Source organism: Mastomys coucha, unplaced genomic scaffold (assembly GCF_008632895.1).
Source record: "Mastomys coucha isolate ucsf_1 unplaced genomic scaffold, UCSF_Mcou_1 pScaffold4, whole genome shotgun sequence".
In the NCBI taxonomy this organism is placed as follows: domain Eukaryota; kingdom Metazoa; phylum Chordata; class Mammalia; order Rodentia; family Muridae; genus Mastomys; species Mastomys coucha.
This window is the reverse complement of record NW_022196910.1, coordinates 966,079-983,260: the sequence shown is the minus strand read 5'-3', so window position 1 is coordinate 983,260 and position 17,182 is coordinate 966,079. Positions and strand designations below refer to the sequence as shown.

Here is a 17,182-nt window from a genome sequence, read left to right as displayed (position 1 = left end):
TTTTCTTTTCAAAGTCTTATGTAGACAAAGAAGCTTCAGACTTGTCATTCAGCAGAACATTACTTTCAGTTACCCACTCATCCATCCATCCATCCACCCACCGTAGCATTTTTCTATATGTAGTTGGGATTCTGTTATTGCAATTCCACAAATGGTCATCAGGTGTCATGCTCATGCCAAAGAATAAAATCTCTGAAGCCAGTCCTCCAACAGCTACACTTCAGCACCACCAAAATGCTCGGAGCCTCAGTTTTCCCTTTTATGAAGCCCACACAAGTAATAAAAATCACACCGGCTTTTGGACGGCGGGAGCAAGGCAGACACAGTGTAGGCCAGAGGCTGTTAGTTTGGGTGGCGGGTCCTAGTGGAATGCCACTGGAAATTTTCTAACGGAATAGTTGATAAATTTAGGATGCTAGGTTCTGCGCCCAGTGATTGTGTTATCTGTTGATGTTAAACTAAGATTGTCTTGGGGGAAAATATCACACCGAGACTGTCACTGTGGTTCAGGGGGTGTGTGGCTGTGTGAGAGAGGAGACAGATGTGCTAGGTTGCAGTGTGTGTTATGTGTGTGTGTGTTTAGGAGATTCCAAATAACCCTACAGAGTGACACTTGGCTTTGGTCCCTGAAAGGGGTAGAGGGAGGCTCAGATGAGAGAAGGAAGGTCTCGGGAATCCCTCAGGAACTCTCTAGAATCCCGTCCTATTTAGGCAGAGGAGCAATTCTAGCTAGGCACACCACCTTACTGTGTGGTTCTGAGGATCACGGGTGACCTTTTTGTGCCTGTCTACATTAGGGTAGATGTTGTTTCTCCTTACCCAAGTTCATGGGAAATGTCTCCTTTAGGGAAACTGAGGCACATCAACAAAGTTACCCAGAGGTGAAGGCTGTCAGTGTCAGAGGCCACCAGGTAACCAGTAAAGGTTGTCTGAGAGCGTTTCAACTCATTCACTCAGAGACCATAAGGGACGTCAGGTTAGAAAACAGAGTTCACTTTAATGTTGAGGTGCTATAACGTCTCAAGGTGTCCATGTCCATTGCACATGTGTGGGGACATACTCTCCTATGTACAGATTCCCTAGAGGCAAAGAGCCACTGCATCCAGCCAGAAAATCTCAGACTCCACTGTCCTGTGTCTGCAGTCGCACCCAGGACCTGCGTCTTGCTAGGATGTGTTAAGCAGTCTGTTCTGAACATCCTCCAGAACTTCACGGAAGAGTCCCTCCCGGGACTTCGTGCCATCTAAATAGACTGGAACGGAAAGAGCCTGGATCAGGGCTGGCAGGGAGAGTGGTGTGGATGCTCTCAGGACAGGAGAGAGTAACAAGAGATCCTGGGGTGGGGAAGCCTGGGGTTTAGAGCCTTAGCAGAGCCTCATTCTGGTGCTTACCCACTTCCACCCCATCCTGCTCCATCTCCCGTTTATACTTCTGGTACATGGGCCACACGTGACCATCAAACAGGCCAGGAGGATCGGGGACCATGTAAGTACGACTTCTGTAGAGAGAAAGGAGTTCCGGGCCTGTCATGGGAAGTTGGTGCTCAAGACAGACCACAAGTAATCAGCAGACGGGCTCTGGGTGAAGGATTAGACCCCTGGGCAAAGTCTGTGACTGTGGGACCCCCAACTTCCACATTTTTCCCCACCGTTAAGCCTGTCTGGGGAAGCGTGGGTATGTACTGTGTCCAGGTCTAGGGTTCTGGGCTTCTGGGACAGAGACCACTGCTCATGGCTGGCTGGCTCAGGGAGGAGCCTGTGACCCAGGGACACCCTGTGCCCATGGTGCCCCACCTTCTCCTCTGCTTGCATTCCTCATACGGCACGGTCAGGAAGTAGCGTTGGCTGTACAAGTCCACCAGGGGCCTGTCCAGGGAATGGGGGACAGGGTCAGCTGGTGTCTCTGTGGCACCCCCATGTCTCTCGAGCCCACAGGTTTGTCCCACCTCTAAGGTATAAACCGACACAGAACTCTTGGCAGTGCACAGGCTCACACAGCAGGGTGGGTACAGTGAGCCTGAGGTTCTGAAGGTCGTTGGGCCTTGGCCGACTGATGCTTACTTGTAGCTGTACAGTAGGAAACCCTCCAGGAGGAGTATGTGGGTGTCCGAGGCACTTGGCTGCAGGCTGACGCCGTGAGCACGCGCAAACTTGTGTGGATCCTTCACCCAGGCCTGCACCGTGCTAAGCATGGCCTCCATGTCCAGGGACTCAAGCACTAGTGGGACAGAAAGCAGGGTTCAGAGCGGGACCTGCACCCACAGGGCGCAGTGAGTCAGCCAGGGCGAGGGCACTGCTCTTACCGTCCCACTGTTTGAAGCCGTCCTCCCCGACTGCTATTTGGTCCTGGGGCTGAAACATAGGACCCCAAGGCCTGGGCTCAGACCTGTGCCAGCCCAGCCCAGACCTTGCCCCTCTAGGGTGGCCCCACAGCTAGGTGCGGTGGTCTGCCCATCGCCTGTCACTCCTCCCTTTGAGCCCATTGCATAGTAGAGAAAGCAGAAGTATAAGAGGTCATAGGTAAAAACATCCCAGCATGCCACAATGAGGCCAGCACCCCCCCCCCATCGATCTGACAGGGTTCCCCGGCCCTTGGGCACAAGCAGGGATAGTGGGAACACGGTGCCCCGTATTCCTCCCACCCCTGCACTCCAGACAGCCACCTTGAAGAAGTCATCCTGATGGATCACGCAGCAGTTGGGCAGTGCCTTGAGGAGGCTGTTGGTCAGGGTGGTCTTCCCACCGTTGGTCACCCTGGAAGGGCGGCGTGTGTGAGGCAGTGGGGAGATGTCAGCACCTACTCTGAGCACCTAACAGGACTCAGCTCACCATGGGGCTGCAGCCAGGGCCAAACAGGGTGGACACGTGGTGTGTGTGTGTGTGTGTGTGTATGTGTGTGTGGGCGCGCACTCGTGTGTACTCGAGTTTGTGTGCAATGACTAGCTATATTCCCAGAGCTGAGAAGGTAGAATGGACATGAGCACGAGTTCAAAGGCAGCCTGGGCAACTTAGTGAGCCCCTGACTCAAAACAAAGTGAAAATCAGGCAGGGAGTGGTCAGGTAGAGTCCCTCCCCAGAATGCCCTGAGTGGCTAGGGTTGTGGCTCAGGGAGGGGAGCCCCTGCCTAGAATCCCCAGGACACCAGGGCAGTAGGACACAGCATTCTGGCTATTAGGGTGACTCAGGTCATCCTCAGCCATTGTCCTCTGCCCTAAGTTGCCTGCCATCTTGGTACTGACAGCAGACCATGTGGGAGGCCGTAGGCAAGTTAATGAGGATCACTAGAAAAAAGGCTTAGCTTAGGCATAGAGGCACCTGCTGTCACCTCGGCTAGGGGCTAAGACAGGAGGATCTTCATTGTTGGACCAAAGTGAGTTCAAGGCCAGCCTGTATGACTACTAGTCCACTCCAAAATAAAAAGTAAAAAGAGGGCCAGGCCAGTAGCTCTGTTCTGAGAGGTTGCTCCGTATGCCGAAGGCCCTGGATTCACCCCAATGTTTCAAGAATATAAAAACAAAAACAAAAAACAAGTATTCATGTCGTTCAGAGACACCTCAGTTACTGCCTGTACATCCATCCCCCATCCCCACTGGGTTGGTCCCCAGGTTTTCAGCAGGCCTCCCCACTGTCTTCCTGCTGATCTTTAAAATAATCCATGCTAGTGCAGTGGGACCATCCCTGTCCCCACATGCCAGCAGACTGTGGGCTTTGAGGCCTTTTCCCTCCCCAAACAGGGTCACACTCCAGGCCCCTGGCGCTCACCCTCCAATGCCTATGATGAGCTTCATTCTGGGGACTGGAAGTGTTGACTGGTCCTGAGGTGGCCGTGCAGCCCAGCTACAGTGTGCTGCAGTGTGCTGCTCAGCAAGTCCCAGCTTCATTGACAAAGCTGTAGGGCATTTATAGGTTTGGTCAGCCTGGAGGCCGCCCCGGGGGAGGAGGCCCCCCAAGCACTTGTGAGGGTAAGGGAGGGAGCACCTGTTTCATAGGCTGCAAATAGCTTCAGTAGCCTTTTGCCTAAAAAAGTCACGAGCCAGAGGGAAGCCTGTGCCCCTGTCTGCCTCCCCTCCTCCCTCCCCTCTTCCTACCCCTCCTTCTTCCCTTACTCCCCTCCCTAGTCACACCTTTCTATACCTAAAAATATCTGCCAGAGTTTGTGTTCCCTGGCTTGACCCTGACATTGAGACTGGTTCTTATGTGGCCAAGAAAAAGGACTCTCCATCCTCTCCCCCTCCTCCTCTCCCCCTCCTCCCCTCTCCTCCCCTGGCCCCAGCTCAGCCTTGCCAGGAAATTCCTCTTCCAAAAGTGTCATGGCTGAGGTGGGTTTAGGCCTCTGGATGGTGAATCACAAGACAGCTTTGCTCTGATGACCAGGCCTGGCTACAAAATTCTTTTAGAGTGACCCTGTCATTGTGAGCCTTCATGTGACCAGAGTCATTGAGATCAGGCTCAGGGAGCCGGGGTGGGGTAGGAGTTATTCCCCACTGTTGTTGGTAAGGGAGAAGAAATGTTCTGTGTGTGTGCCTGTGTGTATGTGTGTGTGTGTGTCTGTCTGTCTGCATATATGTATGTATATGTGTGTATATGTGTGTGTGTCTGCATGTATGTCTGTCTATATGTATGTATATGTGTGTGTGCCTGTGTGTACGTATGTCTGTGTGTGTCTGTGTGTGTATGTATGTGTGTCCGTGTGTATGTGTATGTATGTATGTATGTATATGTGTGTGTGTGTGTGTGTGTGCATGTGTGTGTGTGCAGCCATGTGAGGAGGCCAGAGGTCAATGTCAGATGTCTCCCGGGTCTTCCTATGCAGGCCTAACTGGTCTCAAGCTCGCCATGTAGACCAGGTTAGTCTGCCTCTGCCTCCTGAGTCTGGGATTAAAGGCATGCACCTCAATATCCCGCTGGACCTTATGTATGAAGGTTTATTTTTATATGTATGGGTATTTACCTGTATATGTGTCTGTTCTCCAAGTTTGTGCCTGCTGCTGTCAGAGGCCAGAATTGGTCGGGAGTGTTCATGTGGGTGCTGCTGTCACAGCTCAGCCGGTGGAGTCTTGCTGAACCTGGAGTTCTGTAACTGGACTGGGTGTATAGCCAGTGGACCCCACAGACCCCCTACCTCAGCTCCCCAATGCTGAGTTACACGTGGGACACAATGCCTGCCTTTTATCTAGGTTAAGGCATTTGAAGGGAGGTCCTTCTGCCCTGTGGCCAGCAGGTCCTTCTACCCTGTGAGTCCCCAGTCCTCCGACCTACCCTACTGGGGTCACCCAGTTTCATCTCCTCTCTGCTGTGCCCTGCTGGCCCCACCTCTGGGGATACACACTGTCCTAGCTTATGGCTGGTTCTTTTGTCAGATAGGACTTCAGGATGTCTGGCCTTTCCCTCTTGGTCCCCAGGAACCTGAGCAGGCACTGTGACCAAGACAGAAAAGACATGGATGGCTGGGGTGGTTGGGAATGAGTGTGTGAATGACTGAGTGTGTAAATGAGTGTGTGTGTGAATGAATGAATGTGCATAAATGAATGAGTGTGTGTGAATGAATGAATGGGTTGTGGAATGAGTGAGTGTAATACGAGCCTGTAGGCAAAGAAAGATGCCCAGCCCCTCCCTCCCTAGGCCCTGTCACCACACTCATATCCCAGATATGAGCACATCCAGACCCGGCATATCCAGATTACAGCACACTGGCTTCTGTATAGTTTATTAGAGATAGAGTCTCCATTTGTGCTCCAGGCTGGTCTGGAACTCTCTGCAGTCCTCTTGCCTCCACAGCCTCCGGAGCACTGAGATATTAGCCATGGGTCATCACACCCTGGTCCCCATCACATCTTACTGGCAACACTAAGCATAGCTGTGTTCAAATGCCCTAGTCTGTGTGTGTCCTGAGGGCCAGGCAGTGGAGCCAAAGTGTTTGGAGGCTCGCCAGCCCCATCCCTCATTCTCCTGCAGCAGGCAGAGCTGTGCACCCCACTCCCCCAAGTCTTGACCACTGGTCAGAGGCAGGAGGCTTGCCTTCCGCACCCTCCCCATATCTGGGAACACAGAGATGATCACTCTTCCCTCTGCATTATAATTTATTTATTTCACATAAAAATCCCCACCCCAGGCTCCCTGGGCTTTGTGTCACTGCAGGGACACTATCCCCACCATCTCTGTGTTTATAACTGCACAATTTGCTGGTGGGCGGTGGGCACTGTTGCTCTGGGCCAGCTGTCAAATGAATCCTGGGTGTCTCAGTAAAGAAATGGAACAGCCCTTCACCATGAGGCCTCTGGACCTCTGTGTCTTGCCTCACTGTCCCCCAGGTACCTGGGGTGGTGGTCCCAGGTGTGGACTAGGATATCAAGCCCCTCAGGGTCTCCTGTTTTGGGGTCTTCGGTGGCCCCGGTGGGTTCTGCGTGTCTGTGTCAGTGAGTGCTGGTGATTCCAAAGGGGCATGCCACTGCAGCAAGGAGGTGGATGGAGCAGGTGGCCCCCATTGGAGTTTCCTGGGCTTGGGGGCAGGACCTCAGACCTTTGGGGACAGCAGGGTTGTGTTCATCCATCCATCCCCGACACAGAGGTCCTCATCCCCTAGGCCTTGGCTGTCATCAGCAACCACCTAGTGAGGAAAAATCTCCAGAATTCTGTTTCCAAAAAGCCAAGAGAGACCGTCTGTGGACCTCTTGACCCCAGGCACCATCTTGATTCTCATCTTCTGATGGTGGATAAACACAACTTACAAACCACCAGCCCAGCCTGGGGGTCACACACCTGCCATCTCAGCTCTCAGGAGGCTGAGGCAGGAGGATCAGGAGTTTGAGGCCAGGCTGGTCTTGATAGCAAGATCCTGTCTCAAAACAAAAAGCCCTGTTCCGCATTACTCTCTCGGGTCCCCTCCTAGGGCCAGATGGAGGCCCCGGGTGTGGTGTGTTTCCTGCAGAGCTCAGATCCATGGGTGCTGTTGGCAGGACACTCTGATTCTCTCTAGGTGGAAGCTGCTGTCCTGTGGCCATCAGAGGCCGAGAAGCAAGAAACAGGTCATAGGGGACACCTCACAGTGGGGTGCATAGAACCTGCTTTTGGAGGAGAGGCACAGAGGTCATGCACATGACCTTGGAGGAGAAGCAGAGCTCTCTCTCTCTCTCTCTCTCTCTCTCTCTCTCTCTCTCTCTCTCTCTGTTCCTCTCTTTTTTTTCTAGACAGGATCTCACTATGTAACCCTTGCTATCTTGGAACTCACAGAAATCCCTCTGCCTCCTACTCCTAAGTGCTGAAATTAAAGGCATATGCCACCACAGCTCCAGTGCTAAGATTTCTTAACAGAGAGATACTCAGGTCTTCAGGGAACCACAGGGAGACTCCTCCCTGCAAATGTCATCTGGCCTTAGATGTCCCTGCGGAGGGACAGGAGGCTCATCGTGCTCATTAGCTCAGACTGTCAGACTATCTCAGGCAAACATATGCTTTGATCCCAGCTTGAAGATCAGGTGGCCACAGCATCCCACCCTCTGGGATATATTGTCCTAGGGGATCCCCCAGATCCTCTAGCACCCACACAGCCTTGGATCTTCATCTTCTCAGACACTAAACTGTCTCCTGCTTGATGACAAAAGGGTCTGAGTCTGGCCTTGGCAGGGAACAGGAAAGTGGGTACAGTTTCTTCCCTTGGAATGAGGTTTCAGTTAACATCTGGAGTCACATCTACTTTGAAGGAGCTCAAAAATGTTGGGGGTGGTTTGGCGGCCACCAGGCTGATCAGTATGTGTGCAATAGATTTGAAGGCCCCCAAAGACATTCAAGTGGCAGAATAGGGCATGTCAGGTGGAAATGTGAGGTCAGCAGTCACAGCCCTGCTTGGGGTGACAGGTAGAGGGGTACAGTGGGTCACATTCCACAGAGAAGCAGATGCAGCTGCAGCCAGGGCCACCAGGCATCTGAGGCTCTAGCTAGGGACAGGTGCCAACCGAGCAAAGGGTCTCTCATTGGGTCAGCCCAAAATGCACATCTGTGTTATCCTAGCTAGGTCACAGAAGGGCATCTTGGGGATGCCAAGGCCTGGAGGAATAACCATGGGTGACACTGCCCACACCCAACTTTGACATCCACAAGCTCAGACTGTGAAAGGGTCAAGAACCTGCTCCATTCTGAGATGTGCTCATTCCGCCTTCTTCAAAATAAAACAGTGAAATGTACTCAAGCGGTGAGAGGACCTGGGTGCAGGGGTAATGATGGAGCCAGGTGTCCTCGGACGGTGGAGGCACGATGAAGGCAGGGCTCCCAGGGCTTCGGGTGAGGGTTGCATGATGCTGAGGATAATCTCTGTCCATGTCTAGGTTCTGGGTAAATCAGGACATGCTGGAGGGCAAAGGACAACTAGAGTAGGAGCCATGTGAGAGGTGAGACATAAGCTCCCACAGAAAGACTCAGAGTGAGTCCTGTCTATGGAGGGTTCTGAGCAAAGAGAAATGACTGCCACCAACATTTCTAATGTAGATCCACCATGTATTCATCCATCTATTCATCCAACCATCCATACAAACATATATATCCACACACCTACTCACCCACTATATATCCATTCATCCATCCATATATATATTTATATGTGTGTGTATGTATGTGTGAATATATCCACACAGTCACCCATCCACTCATGTATTCATCCATCCACCCACTATCCATCCACTCATCCAACCATCCATAAACATCCACACACACATCCACACACTCACCAACCCATCCATCTTCCCATCTACCCATCCATCAACCCATCCATCCAATCACCCACCCACCCATCCATCTACTCATCCATCCATCTATCCATCCATCCATCTATCCATCCACCCACCCATCCATCTATCCATCTACCCACCCATCCATCCATCCATCCATCCACCCACCCACCCACCCACCCACTAACCCATCCATCCATCCACCCACCCATCCATCCATCCACCCATCTATCTATCCACCCATCCATCCTCCCATCTATCCACCCACCCATCCATCCATCCATCCATCCATCCATCCATCCATCCATCCATCCACCCATCTATCTATCCATCCATCCACCCACCCATCCATCCATCTACCCATCTATCCACCCACCCATCCATCCATCCATCCATCCATCCACCCACCCACCCACCCATCCATCCATCCATCCATCCATCCATCCATCCACCCACCCATCCATCCATCCTATATCTGAGTTGCATCTGAGACTAGCTGTGCGTCAATATCCTTGTCATGGCTAACGTCCCACAGCTGGGAGACAGTTGTCCCATCTATTATACCAGCTGCTGGGGCACGGCATGCACATGTTCATCCGATGTTCAGTCACAGATTTGACATCTGCTGATACCCATGCTACACTCACCTTGTTTCCTGGTCCTCTGTTGCCTCTGCTGCCCTGTAGGTGAGGAGGAGACAGGGTGCTAGTCTCATTTATTTGTTGGGGCCAGACCCATTCCCAGGAAGGCTACCACCATCTCACACTTTTCAGGCAAAAAGCAGCCATCAGTCTGCCCCTGCTGGGTCAGGTACTCACCCAAACAGACACAAATGAGGGGAAGCTGCCCAGGTGTCATCAAACTTGGGAAGGCACTGGGCATACCCTATCTTTTTCCACAGTGTCCTCTGGGGGTCCTGTCTGAGCTGGCCATCCCAAGCTCACTCACCTGTCCTCTTCTTCCACAGTCTCTGGCTTTTCTTCAGACCTGGGAAGGAGGAACTCCGGCTGTGGTGGCCGTGTGCTGTGAACAGAGAGAACCCCGTGGAGCGGGGAGGGCAGCTGATGCTGGGGCTCTGGGAACAAACCGGCCTCTTCAGCCTGGGCTCAAGTTAGAATTTGGTTCCCCCTGGCATGTTGGAAGGAACAGGTGGCCCAGCATGGGACAAATGTAACCCATAATGTAAGGAATGAGGAAACATATAGCCCAGGCTAGCCTGTAACTCACTATGTAGTAGAGGATAACTATAAACTCCTGATCCTCCTGCCTCCTCATGCCAAGTGCTGATATGCCAGGCACATGCTGTCACACTGGTTTATGTGGCTCTGGGGACGAGGCCCAGAGAGGCCAGCACTCTACCAACTGAGCTAATGGCCAGCTGCTGCCTTTCCAAGTCCAAGCCTGGAAGATGTGGGCAGCAGGGGGGAAATTACTGACCCACAACACCCATCCCAGCACTGGAGACTTGAGGCGTGGATTGTGAGGCCAGCCTAGGCTGCCAAAGGAGACCTTGTCTCAAAAATACAAAAGAAAATTAAAATGGAATAACCCTCAAGTGGGTCAGCCCTTCCCTGCAGCCCCCACCCCCGCCTTGCTCAGGGCCAGGAGTCTGCAGCTGGTGTCTGCCGCTGGAGCAGCAGGGGGCTTGCTGGGCTCCGCCCACTGCTACAATGCCTCCCCCATGAGATCACTAGGCTATTACCTAGTCGCCAAGAGGAAGCTAGCTCTGACACCATGCCAGCAGTTTAAACTGGATACAGGAGGACTCGCATGCAAGATCCACTTCCAGGAGGTCCCAAGAGGCACAGAGATGGGGTGGTGAGTGAATGGGCACCCCGTCCCCTTGTTTCCCTCCGGGTGTGGGATGGGAGCAGAGCATCTTTGTGCATTATGGAAAACTGTGAAGTGGTGGTCTGGTGACTGCTCTGCTGTGGGTTGGGACAGATAAGGTGGGGACAGGCCAGTGAGAGAAACAATGGAGACCTGCCCACAAGGGCCTCACACCTGGTTCCTCCAGGCCTGACAGTTGTATGGTATGTGGCTGTGTGTGGCCGAGCCAGTACAGACTTAGGGATAGCCTGAGACCCTAGGCATGATTGGCATTGTTTGTACGAATGTGAATTCTGGGGTCACCCTGTTTGTGCTCTGGGCTGAGTAAGGGTCTCAGCAGAAATGAGGGAGGCAGGGCCCAGCAAGATGACTCAGCAGATAAAGGTGCTTGCAGCCAAGTCTCGATGACCCAAGTTTAATTTCCATTTGATGGAAAGAGAACTGACTCCCCTCAAGTGATCTCCACACATGTGTGGATGCACTCACAACAAATAAATAATAGCTAGTAAGTGGTCTTTTTTTTTTCTTTCTTTCTTTTTCTCATTATTAACTACTCTCCATTAAAAGTGCTGAAGATTGCCGAGCGGTGGTGGTGCACGCCTTTAATCCCAGCACTTGGGAGGCAGAGGCAGGCAGATTTCTGAACTTGAGGCCAGCCTGGTCTGTAGAGTGAGTTCCAGGACAGCCAGGACTACACAGAGAACCCCTGTCTCGAAAAACAAAAACAAAAACAACAAACAAACAAACAAAAGTGCTGAAGATTGAGTTCATGAACCAACCACATGTCAGAAAATGTTTCTACAAGCCAGTCACATTCCCATTATGAATACAAGGTTGCCAGGGTCCTGGAGCTTGATATGGAAACAAGGAGTCTGGTTTTGCATGTATATCATCGGGGACTAGAAGATTGGGATTTGAACCCAGGGCTGACTCCAGAGACCTTGTCTGAGAGTCTGGTCTTTGTGTATGTATGGGGGTAGAGGGGCATATGTACCCTTGGCTATGTAAGAGGTCATAGGACAACTTGTGTGTGAGTCATGTTTCCATCCACTACACAGGTCCTAGAGGTCAAATTTAGGTTGTGAGGTGTGGGAGCAAGCCCCGAGCTTGCTGGCTCAGGTAGGCTGGCTGACCTGTGAATCCTGAGGTCTGGTGTCTATCTCCCTAGTTTTTTACAGAGTGGCACAGCTTTGACAGGCACGTTACATGAATGCTGGGGATCGGAACTCAGGTCTTCCACTTGCCTGCCAGTACTACCCACCCTCCTCTGCTGTCTCTATATCCAAAGGTGGAATTAAGCCAGTGAGTCTCCAGCAACGGAAGCCACCAAACCGGCACTCAGATCCCTGGCCCGGTTAGGACGCTATACACACTGACCTCTCTCTCTTGGCTCGCAGTCTCTGTTCTTCATACCTGAGAGAAAGAAACGCAGGTCCAATGAATGTGGGAAAGGTGGGACCATGCCCCGAGCTGTCAGGGCCACAGAAGCCAGGCAAAGGGGACTGGGGATACGGATAGGGACCGAGCTCCAGTGTGGGGTTGGCTGAACTGTGTGCTGATATGAGGTTTCGGTGGTCAGTTTTCTGTAATATGTAACTTTTTATTTGATTTATTTAAGGCTCATTTAACTATATTAAATTGAATGTGCTTAGAGTGCAGTTCCCACAGTGGCCAGGAGGGGCGGGACATCAGGTGCCTAGGAGCTTGAGGTTTGTGAGCGACTGTGTTTGTGAGCCACTGTGTGGATGCTGGGAAGCGAACCCTTGTCCTCTGAAGGAGGAGCGGGTGTGATAACCATTGAGCTGTCATTCCCCCCACAATAGTGCTATGTCACCCCCAAACTCAGGGATGCTAAGGGCCAGAGGGGACTTACTGCAGGACACACTCTGGGATGCTAGGGGAGGACTTACTGCAGGACACACTCTGGGATGCTAAGGGAGGACTTACTGCAGGACACACTCTGGGATGCTAGGGGAGGACTTACTGCAGCACACACTCTGGCAGCTGCACATGCTCCATAGGGATGAGTTGCTCCAGTTCCTCCAGGCTGTGCACATACTGGATTTTACTGATGAACTTAACACTGATGGGAGACAAGAAGGTAGACAAGGGGTCACCAGACAGAGCCAGACTGTGCGGCACTCAGTCTGCCAAGTTGTCAATGCTAGCTTCGAACCCATGATCCTCTTGTCTCAGCCTCCCCAGACTTTTCTCATGGATTGTCCCAGTAGCCAGTGTGGACTGTGATGAATGACACACACTTCAGACGTGTTTTTTTTTTTAGAATTTTTTTTTTTTTTTACATTTATTCATCGTGGACAGCTTGAAGGAGTCAACTCTCTCTGTCTAACATTTGTTCTCAGGTATTGAACTCAGGTTGTCAGGCTTGGCAGTAAGCTCCTCTACCCATAGAGCCATCCTGCTAGCCCTTTGGATGCATCCTTATTTATTTATTTTTTCTTTCTTTTTTTTTTCTTTTGTTTGTTTTGTTTTTGTTTTTGTTTTGTTTTGTTTTTTGAGACAGGGTTTCTCTGAGTAGCCCTGGCTGTCCTGGAACTCACTTTGTAGACCAGGCTGGCTTTGAACTCAGAAATCCACCTGCCTCTCCCTCCCAAGTGCTGGGATTAAAGGCGTGTGCCACCACCGGCCGGCCCCTAACACAGTTATAAAAACAACAAGGGCCAGAATAGATGGCTCAGTTGTGCAAGCACCAAGACATGAATTCAAATCTATAGAAGATGCATAAGATAACAGCTGTGGTGCCCTGAAGCTATGACTCCACAGCTGGAGAGGCTGAGACAGAAGGATCACTGTGTCTTAGACCTCAGGCCTGCCTAGTTTCATGAATCTCAGGCTATGAAAACAAAGTGGTGGGTGAAAATCCACTGACCCTCGCACATGCACCCAGGGCACAGTGGCCAGACCAGAGTCCTAACTAGGACAGCCACCCTTGACCTACCTGATGAAGGGCCGGGAGATGGCCAAAACGGTGCGGATGAACCAGGAGGGGTGGACGATGATCAGCGACTTTAGATTCTTCCTCAGTCTGTGGGGAGAGGAGAAAGGAAACCACTGTCACAGGCTTGGGGTATAGGGAGCCTGAGGAAGACAAGGTAGACCAGTTGTCTGCCCTCTTTACCAAGACTTCTTAACAGGCTGCACCCTCACATTGCAGAGACAACCTTCTAGCTGAACAGATTTAGAGACCCTGAGGCGTGTCAACACCAGGCAGCAGGAGGGCCAGTGTGTGGCTTCTACACTCTCTCTCTCTCTCTCTCTCTCTCTCTCTCTCTCTCTCTCTCTCTCTCCACAGTCTTGAATTCTAGGAAGTACTTTCAGGCTTTGAAAATCTTTTGGAAGCTACTCAGGACCCAAAAGTGAAAAGAGTCCAGCACCCACAGACAGTCAGACAGGACATAAATGATACAGTTTGATCCCTAGCTGGAATATTACTCAGCCATGAAAAGGGAAAGGCCCTCCTTCTGACGCCTCTCTAGAGAGGTTGACCCTTGAGGACTCAATGCTCTGAGACACGGATCAGACATGGAGGGCCACACACGATCCGGGTCCCTAGAGTCATCAGCCACCAACAGCTACTGGCAGGACCTTAAAGTGACAGTCCTCCAAAGCCTTGTCCACCTTGGCCTTGGGTTTCTGCCCTCTGAACTGATTAAGAACAATGTTGCCGGTTAGACTCCCTACCTCGGTGCCCTACCCCACTCAGCCGAGAATTCTCACCTCCTGTCGATCATGTGGTAACACTTCTTCAGCCAGCCAATGCCGGGCATCCTCCTCCGGGGCGTGGCTCCATTCAGATAGACAATCATGTAATCCTCAGCCACGAGCAGTTCTAGGCTGCTGATGACATACCTGCCCGGGGAGTTGAAAATGGGGTTCCGGTCAGGGCCGTGTGGGACCAAACGTCATCTCTATGCTCAGGGCCTCTGCCTTGCTGCTTGGGTTTTGGGAAACAGTCTTGCTTTGTAGACCAGGCTAGCCTGGAACTCTCAGAGCTCTGCCTGCTTCTGCCTCCCCTTTGGGTGGGGTCAGGGCACCAACTTACAGGAAGAGATTCTCCATGATGTAGTGATAGTCTGGGGAGCTGCTATCTGGCAGGAAGCAGGCCGCAAAGACGATGATGGCGTTGAGACCTTCCCCGTAGTACCCTGGGAAAAGGCATCCTGGTGAGTACCCCAGTAGCCCAGGCTAGATCATGTCCCTCCACTCCCTGAGCAGTGTCAAGTGGTGGAAGAAATGAGGCCTCCCACCATAAGCAGCCCAGTGTGTTGTCAGTCCATCTGTGCACCCCAAAACTTGAGAGGGCTCAATGTTTCTACCGGTTAGATGGGCCCGAGGTCCCCAGAAGACCTTTGACGGAACCCTAGTCGCTGTGCACTCCTGGGCAGCATGAGAGGAGAAGGTCCCAGGGCAAACGCACCTCCGTGGGTGACCACCTTCATGTAGGGCCGGATCATGTGCAGGTCGATGCGATGCTCTTGTTCCCCGATGATGACAGTCCGCCACAGACGTCCATTGGCCGCACTGCCGTCTTCTGCAGAGCCGTCCCCAAACAGGTCTGCGCTGTCACCAGGCATGTTTTTGGCAGTGGCCACTGGGGTGTCATCTGCCAGAGGGTGGGGGAGGAGTAAATCCAGGTGTCTTGTCTCAGACCCCTTCTCTGCATGAATGTGTGCACACACATACACACACACTGGTCAGTCTCAACTGTGAACATGGCAGCATCTAGAATCCTTGGAGACAAACCTCTGGGAACACCTGCACTAGTACAGGAACACTTGCCCAGCACACATGAAGACCAGGGTTCAGTCCTTCATTCTGCCAAAAACACTGGACATCATTCTAAAATCTTTTTCTTTTGTTTCTTTGTTTCTTTGTTTGTTTTCCGAGACAGGGTTTCTCTGTGCATTCCTGGCTGTCCTGGAACTCACTCTGTAGACCAGGCTGGCCTCACACTCTTAAAGGCGTGTGCCACCACCGCCCAGCTCCAGCTCTTTTTTTAAATATTGAGACAGAAATCAGGTGTGATGGTGCATGACTTTAATCCCAGCACTTGAGAGGCAGAGGCAGGTGGATCTCTGTGAGTTAGAGGTGAGTCTGGTCTAAAGAATGAGTTCCAGGACAGCCAGGGCTACACAAAAGAAAGCCCATGACAAGGAAAAAGCAAATGAATAAATAAAAATAAACAAAATTAAAGGGGCCTCTGAGCACATAGCCCTCCCCAGCTGCTCCCCCCCCACCCCCAGTCCCAGCACTATCTGATCCCTGCTTAGTCAGTCATCCTTATGGGCCCTGCAGGTGCTGAGTGAGAAGCCCCTGCACGTGGGTCGCCCCTGACTCATGTCTGGGTTTGTGGCTGTCCATCTGTCCAACTGTAGCAGCTAGCTCCAGGCAGGAGATAGGACATCAGGGAGGCTGATAGAGAAGGCAGGAGAGGGAGGGACAGTCCCACCTGCACACATCTCCTGGCTTACAAGGCTCGGTACTTAACTGAACCTCATTCTAGAACCTTCTGCTGATGTCTAGTTCCCTCTGCCCCCTGCAACTCCGTGGATAGGGTCCCTCTGGACCTCGCTCATCTGTGGGAACCACAGTGAGAAAGTGGCTGCTGGGGCCTGAAGAGGCCAAGTGAAGCCAGGGGGCACAGGGCGCTCCACCCTAACTCCCCCCACACCCCGCCATTACCTTCCCACTCAAGCTCATTGCCATTTCCCAAGAACTCCAGAGAGTCAGTTTCGTCTGGCGTCTCAATATCATCCACATTGATGTCCAGGTCATCAGGGGTGTCGAGGAAGTCATCGGACAGCAGAGAGCCCTCGCTTTGGTCCAGGGAGATGTTGATCTCCGGGGCCACCAGCGTCTTTCTCTTTCGATGTGCTCCGCTCAAGTTCAGGGTGGAGGGAGGTGCTGCCAGGACCACAAGTGAGAAAGAGAGCTCACAAGCCAGAAAGAGCGCCACAAGACAGGGTCTCATATAGCCCAGGCTGACCTCAAACTCACTAATAGAAAATGGCCTTGAACACCTGCTGTCCGCCTTCCAGTGCTGGGTGACAGGACCCAGGGCCAGCTCCCTGCCTAGAACCCAGAGTGAGGGGGCTGGGAGCATGGTCATGGGTGGAGCGCCTTCCTTATTGTTGCAATAATCCTGGTTTCTGTCGGTATCACGAAAAAGTATATAAAAGACTTGGGCTGGAGAGATGGCTCAGAGGTTAAGAGCACTGACTGCTCTTCCAAAGGTCCTGCGTTCAAATCCCAGCAACCAAGTGGTGGCTCACAAACATCTGTAATGAGATCTGACACCTCCCTCTGGTGTGTCTGAAGACAGCTACAGTGTACTTATATACATAAAATAAATATGTGGCTGGAGAAATGGCTCAGCAGTTAAGAGCACTTATATATAATAATCAATAAATCTTTAAAAATAAATAAATAAATAGATCTTTGGGGGAAAAGACTCATCATGGCTCCTCTCCCGCCTCTTTCCCTTTTGCCTTTGTCTCTGGACAAAACTGAGTGAGAGAGTCAAAAGTGACAGAACTGCCGGGCAGTGGTGGCGCACACCTTTAATCCCAGCACTTGGGAGGCAGAGGCAGGCGGATTGCTGAGTTCGAGGCC

The 17,182-nt window shown here is 52.0% G+C and overlaps 2 protein-coding genes across 2 annotated transcripts in view; both read right to left on the bottom strand.

The window, feature by feature from the left end:
• Positions 1 to 972: 972 nt before the first annotated feature.
• Positions 973 to 3,877, bottom strand: Nmrk2 (nicotinamide riboside kinase 2). The gene is made up of 7 exons (XM_031349603.1): positions 3,762 to 3,877; positions 2,663 to 2,753; positions 2,303 to 2,351; positions 2,061 to 2,217; positions 1,794 to 1,865; positions 1,392 to 1,498; positions 973 to 1,252 (listed from the first exon to the last, which is right to left on the bottom strand). The coding sequence occupies exons 1-7, from the start codon at positions 3,785 to 3,787 to the stop codon at positions 1,167 to 1,169; spliced, it is 588 nt and encodes a 195-aa protein (XP_031205463.1). The 5' UTR covers positions 3,788 to 3,877; the 3' UTR covers positions 973 to 1,166.
• A 2,188-nt stretch (positions 3,878 to 6,065) lies between these two features.
• Positions 6,066 to 17,182, bottom strand: part of Atcay (ATCAY kinesin light chain interacting caytaxin) — a 24,076-nt gene continuing 12,959 nt past the window's right edge. The window contains exons 4-13 of the mRNA XM_031349824.1: positions 16,253 to 16,474; positions 14,988 to 15,173; positions 14,613 to 14,715; positions 14,288 to 14,419; positions 13,509 to 13,595; positions 12,534 to 12,632; positions 11,927 to 11,962; positions 9,668 to 9,742; positions 9,367 to 9,399; positions 6,066 to 8,342 (exon numbers count right to left, since the gene is read on the bottom strand). Of these exons, the coding sequence (XP_031205684.1) occupies positions 8,333 to 8,342; positions 9,367 to 9,399; positions 9,668 to 9,742; positions 11,927 to 11,962; positions 12,534 to 12,632; positions 13,509 to 13,595; positions 14,288 to 14,419; positions 14,613 to 14,715; positions 14,988 to 15,173; positions 16,253 to 16,474 (983 nt within the window). The 3' untranslated portion in view covers positions 6,066 to 8,332. The remainder of the gene's footprint in view (positions 8,343 to 9,366; positions 9,400 to 9,667; positions 9,743 to 11,926; positions 11,963 to 12,533; positions 12,633 to 13,508; positions 13,596 to 14,287; positions 14,420 to 14,612; positions 14,716 to 14,987; positions 15,174 to 16,252; positions 16,475 to 17,182) is intronic.

What these genes read in the sequence shown, in the direction of transcription:
- Nmrk2 (XM_031349603.1), bottom strand. Translation starts at nt 3,787, where the DNA reads ATGAAGCTCATCATAGGCATTGGAGG. An exon ending in TTCCTACTGTACAGCTACAA is followed by an intron (nt 1,866 to 2,060) that starts GTAAGCATCAGT and finishes TTCCCTGGACAG; the next exon opens with GCCCCTGGTGGACTTGTACA. An exon ending in GAATGCAAGCAGAGGAGAAG is followed by an intron (nt 1,499 to 1,793) that starts GTGGGGCACCAT and finishes TTCTCTCTACAG; the next exon opens with AAGTCGTACTTACATGGTCC.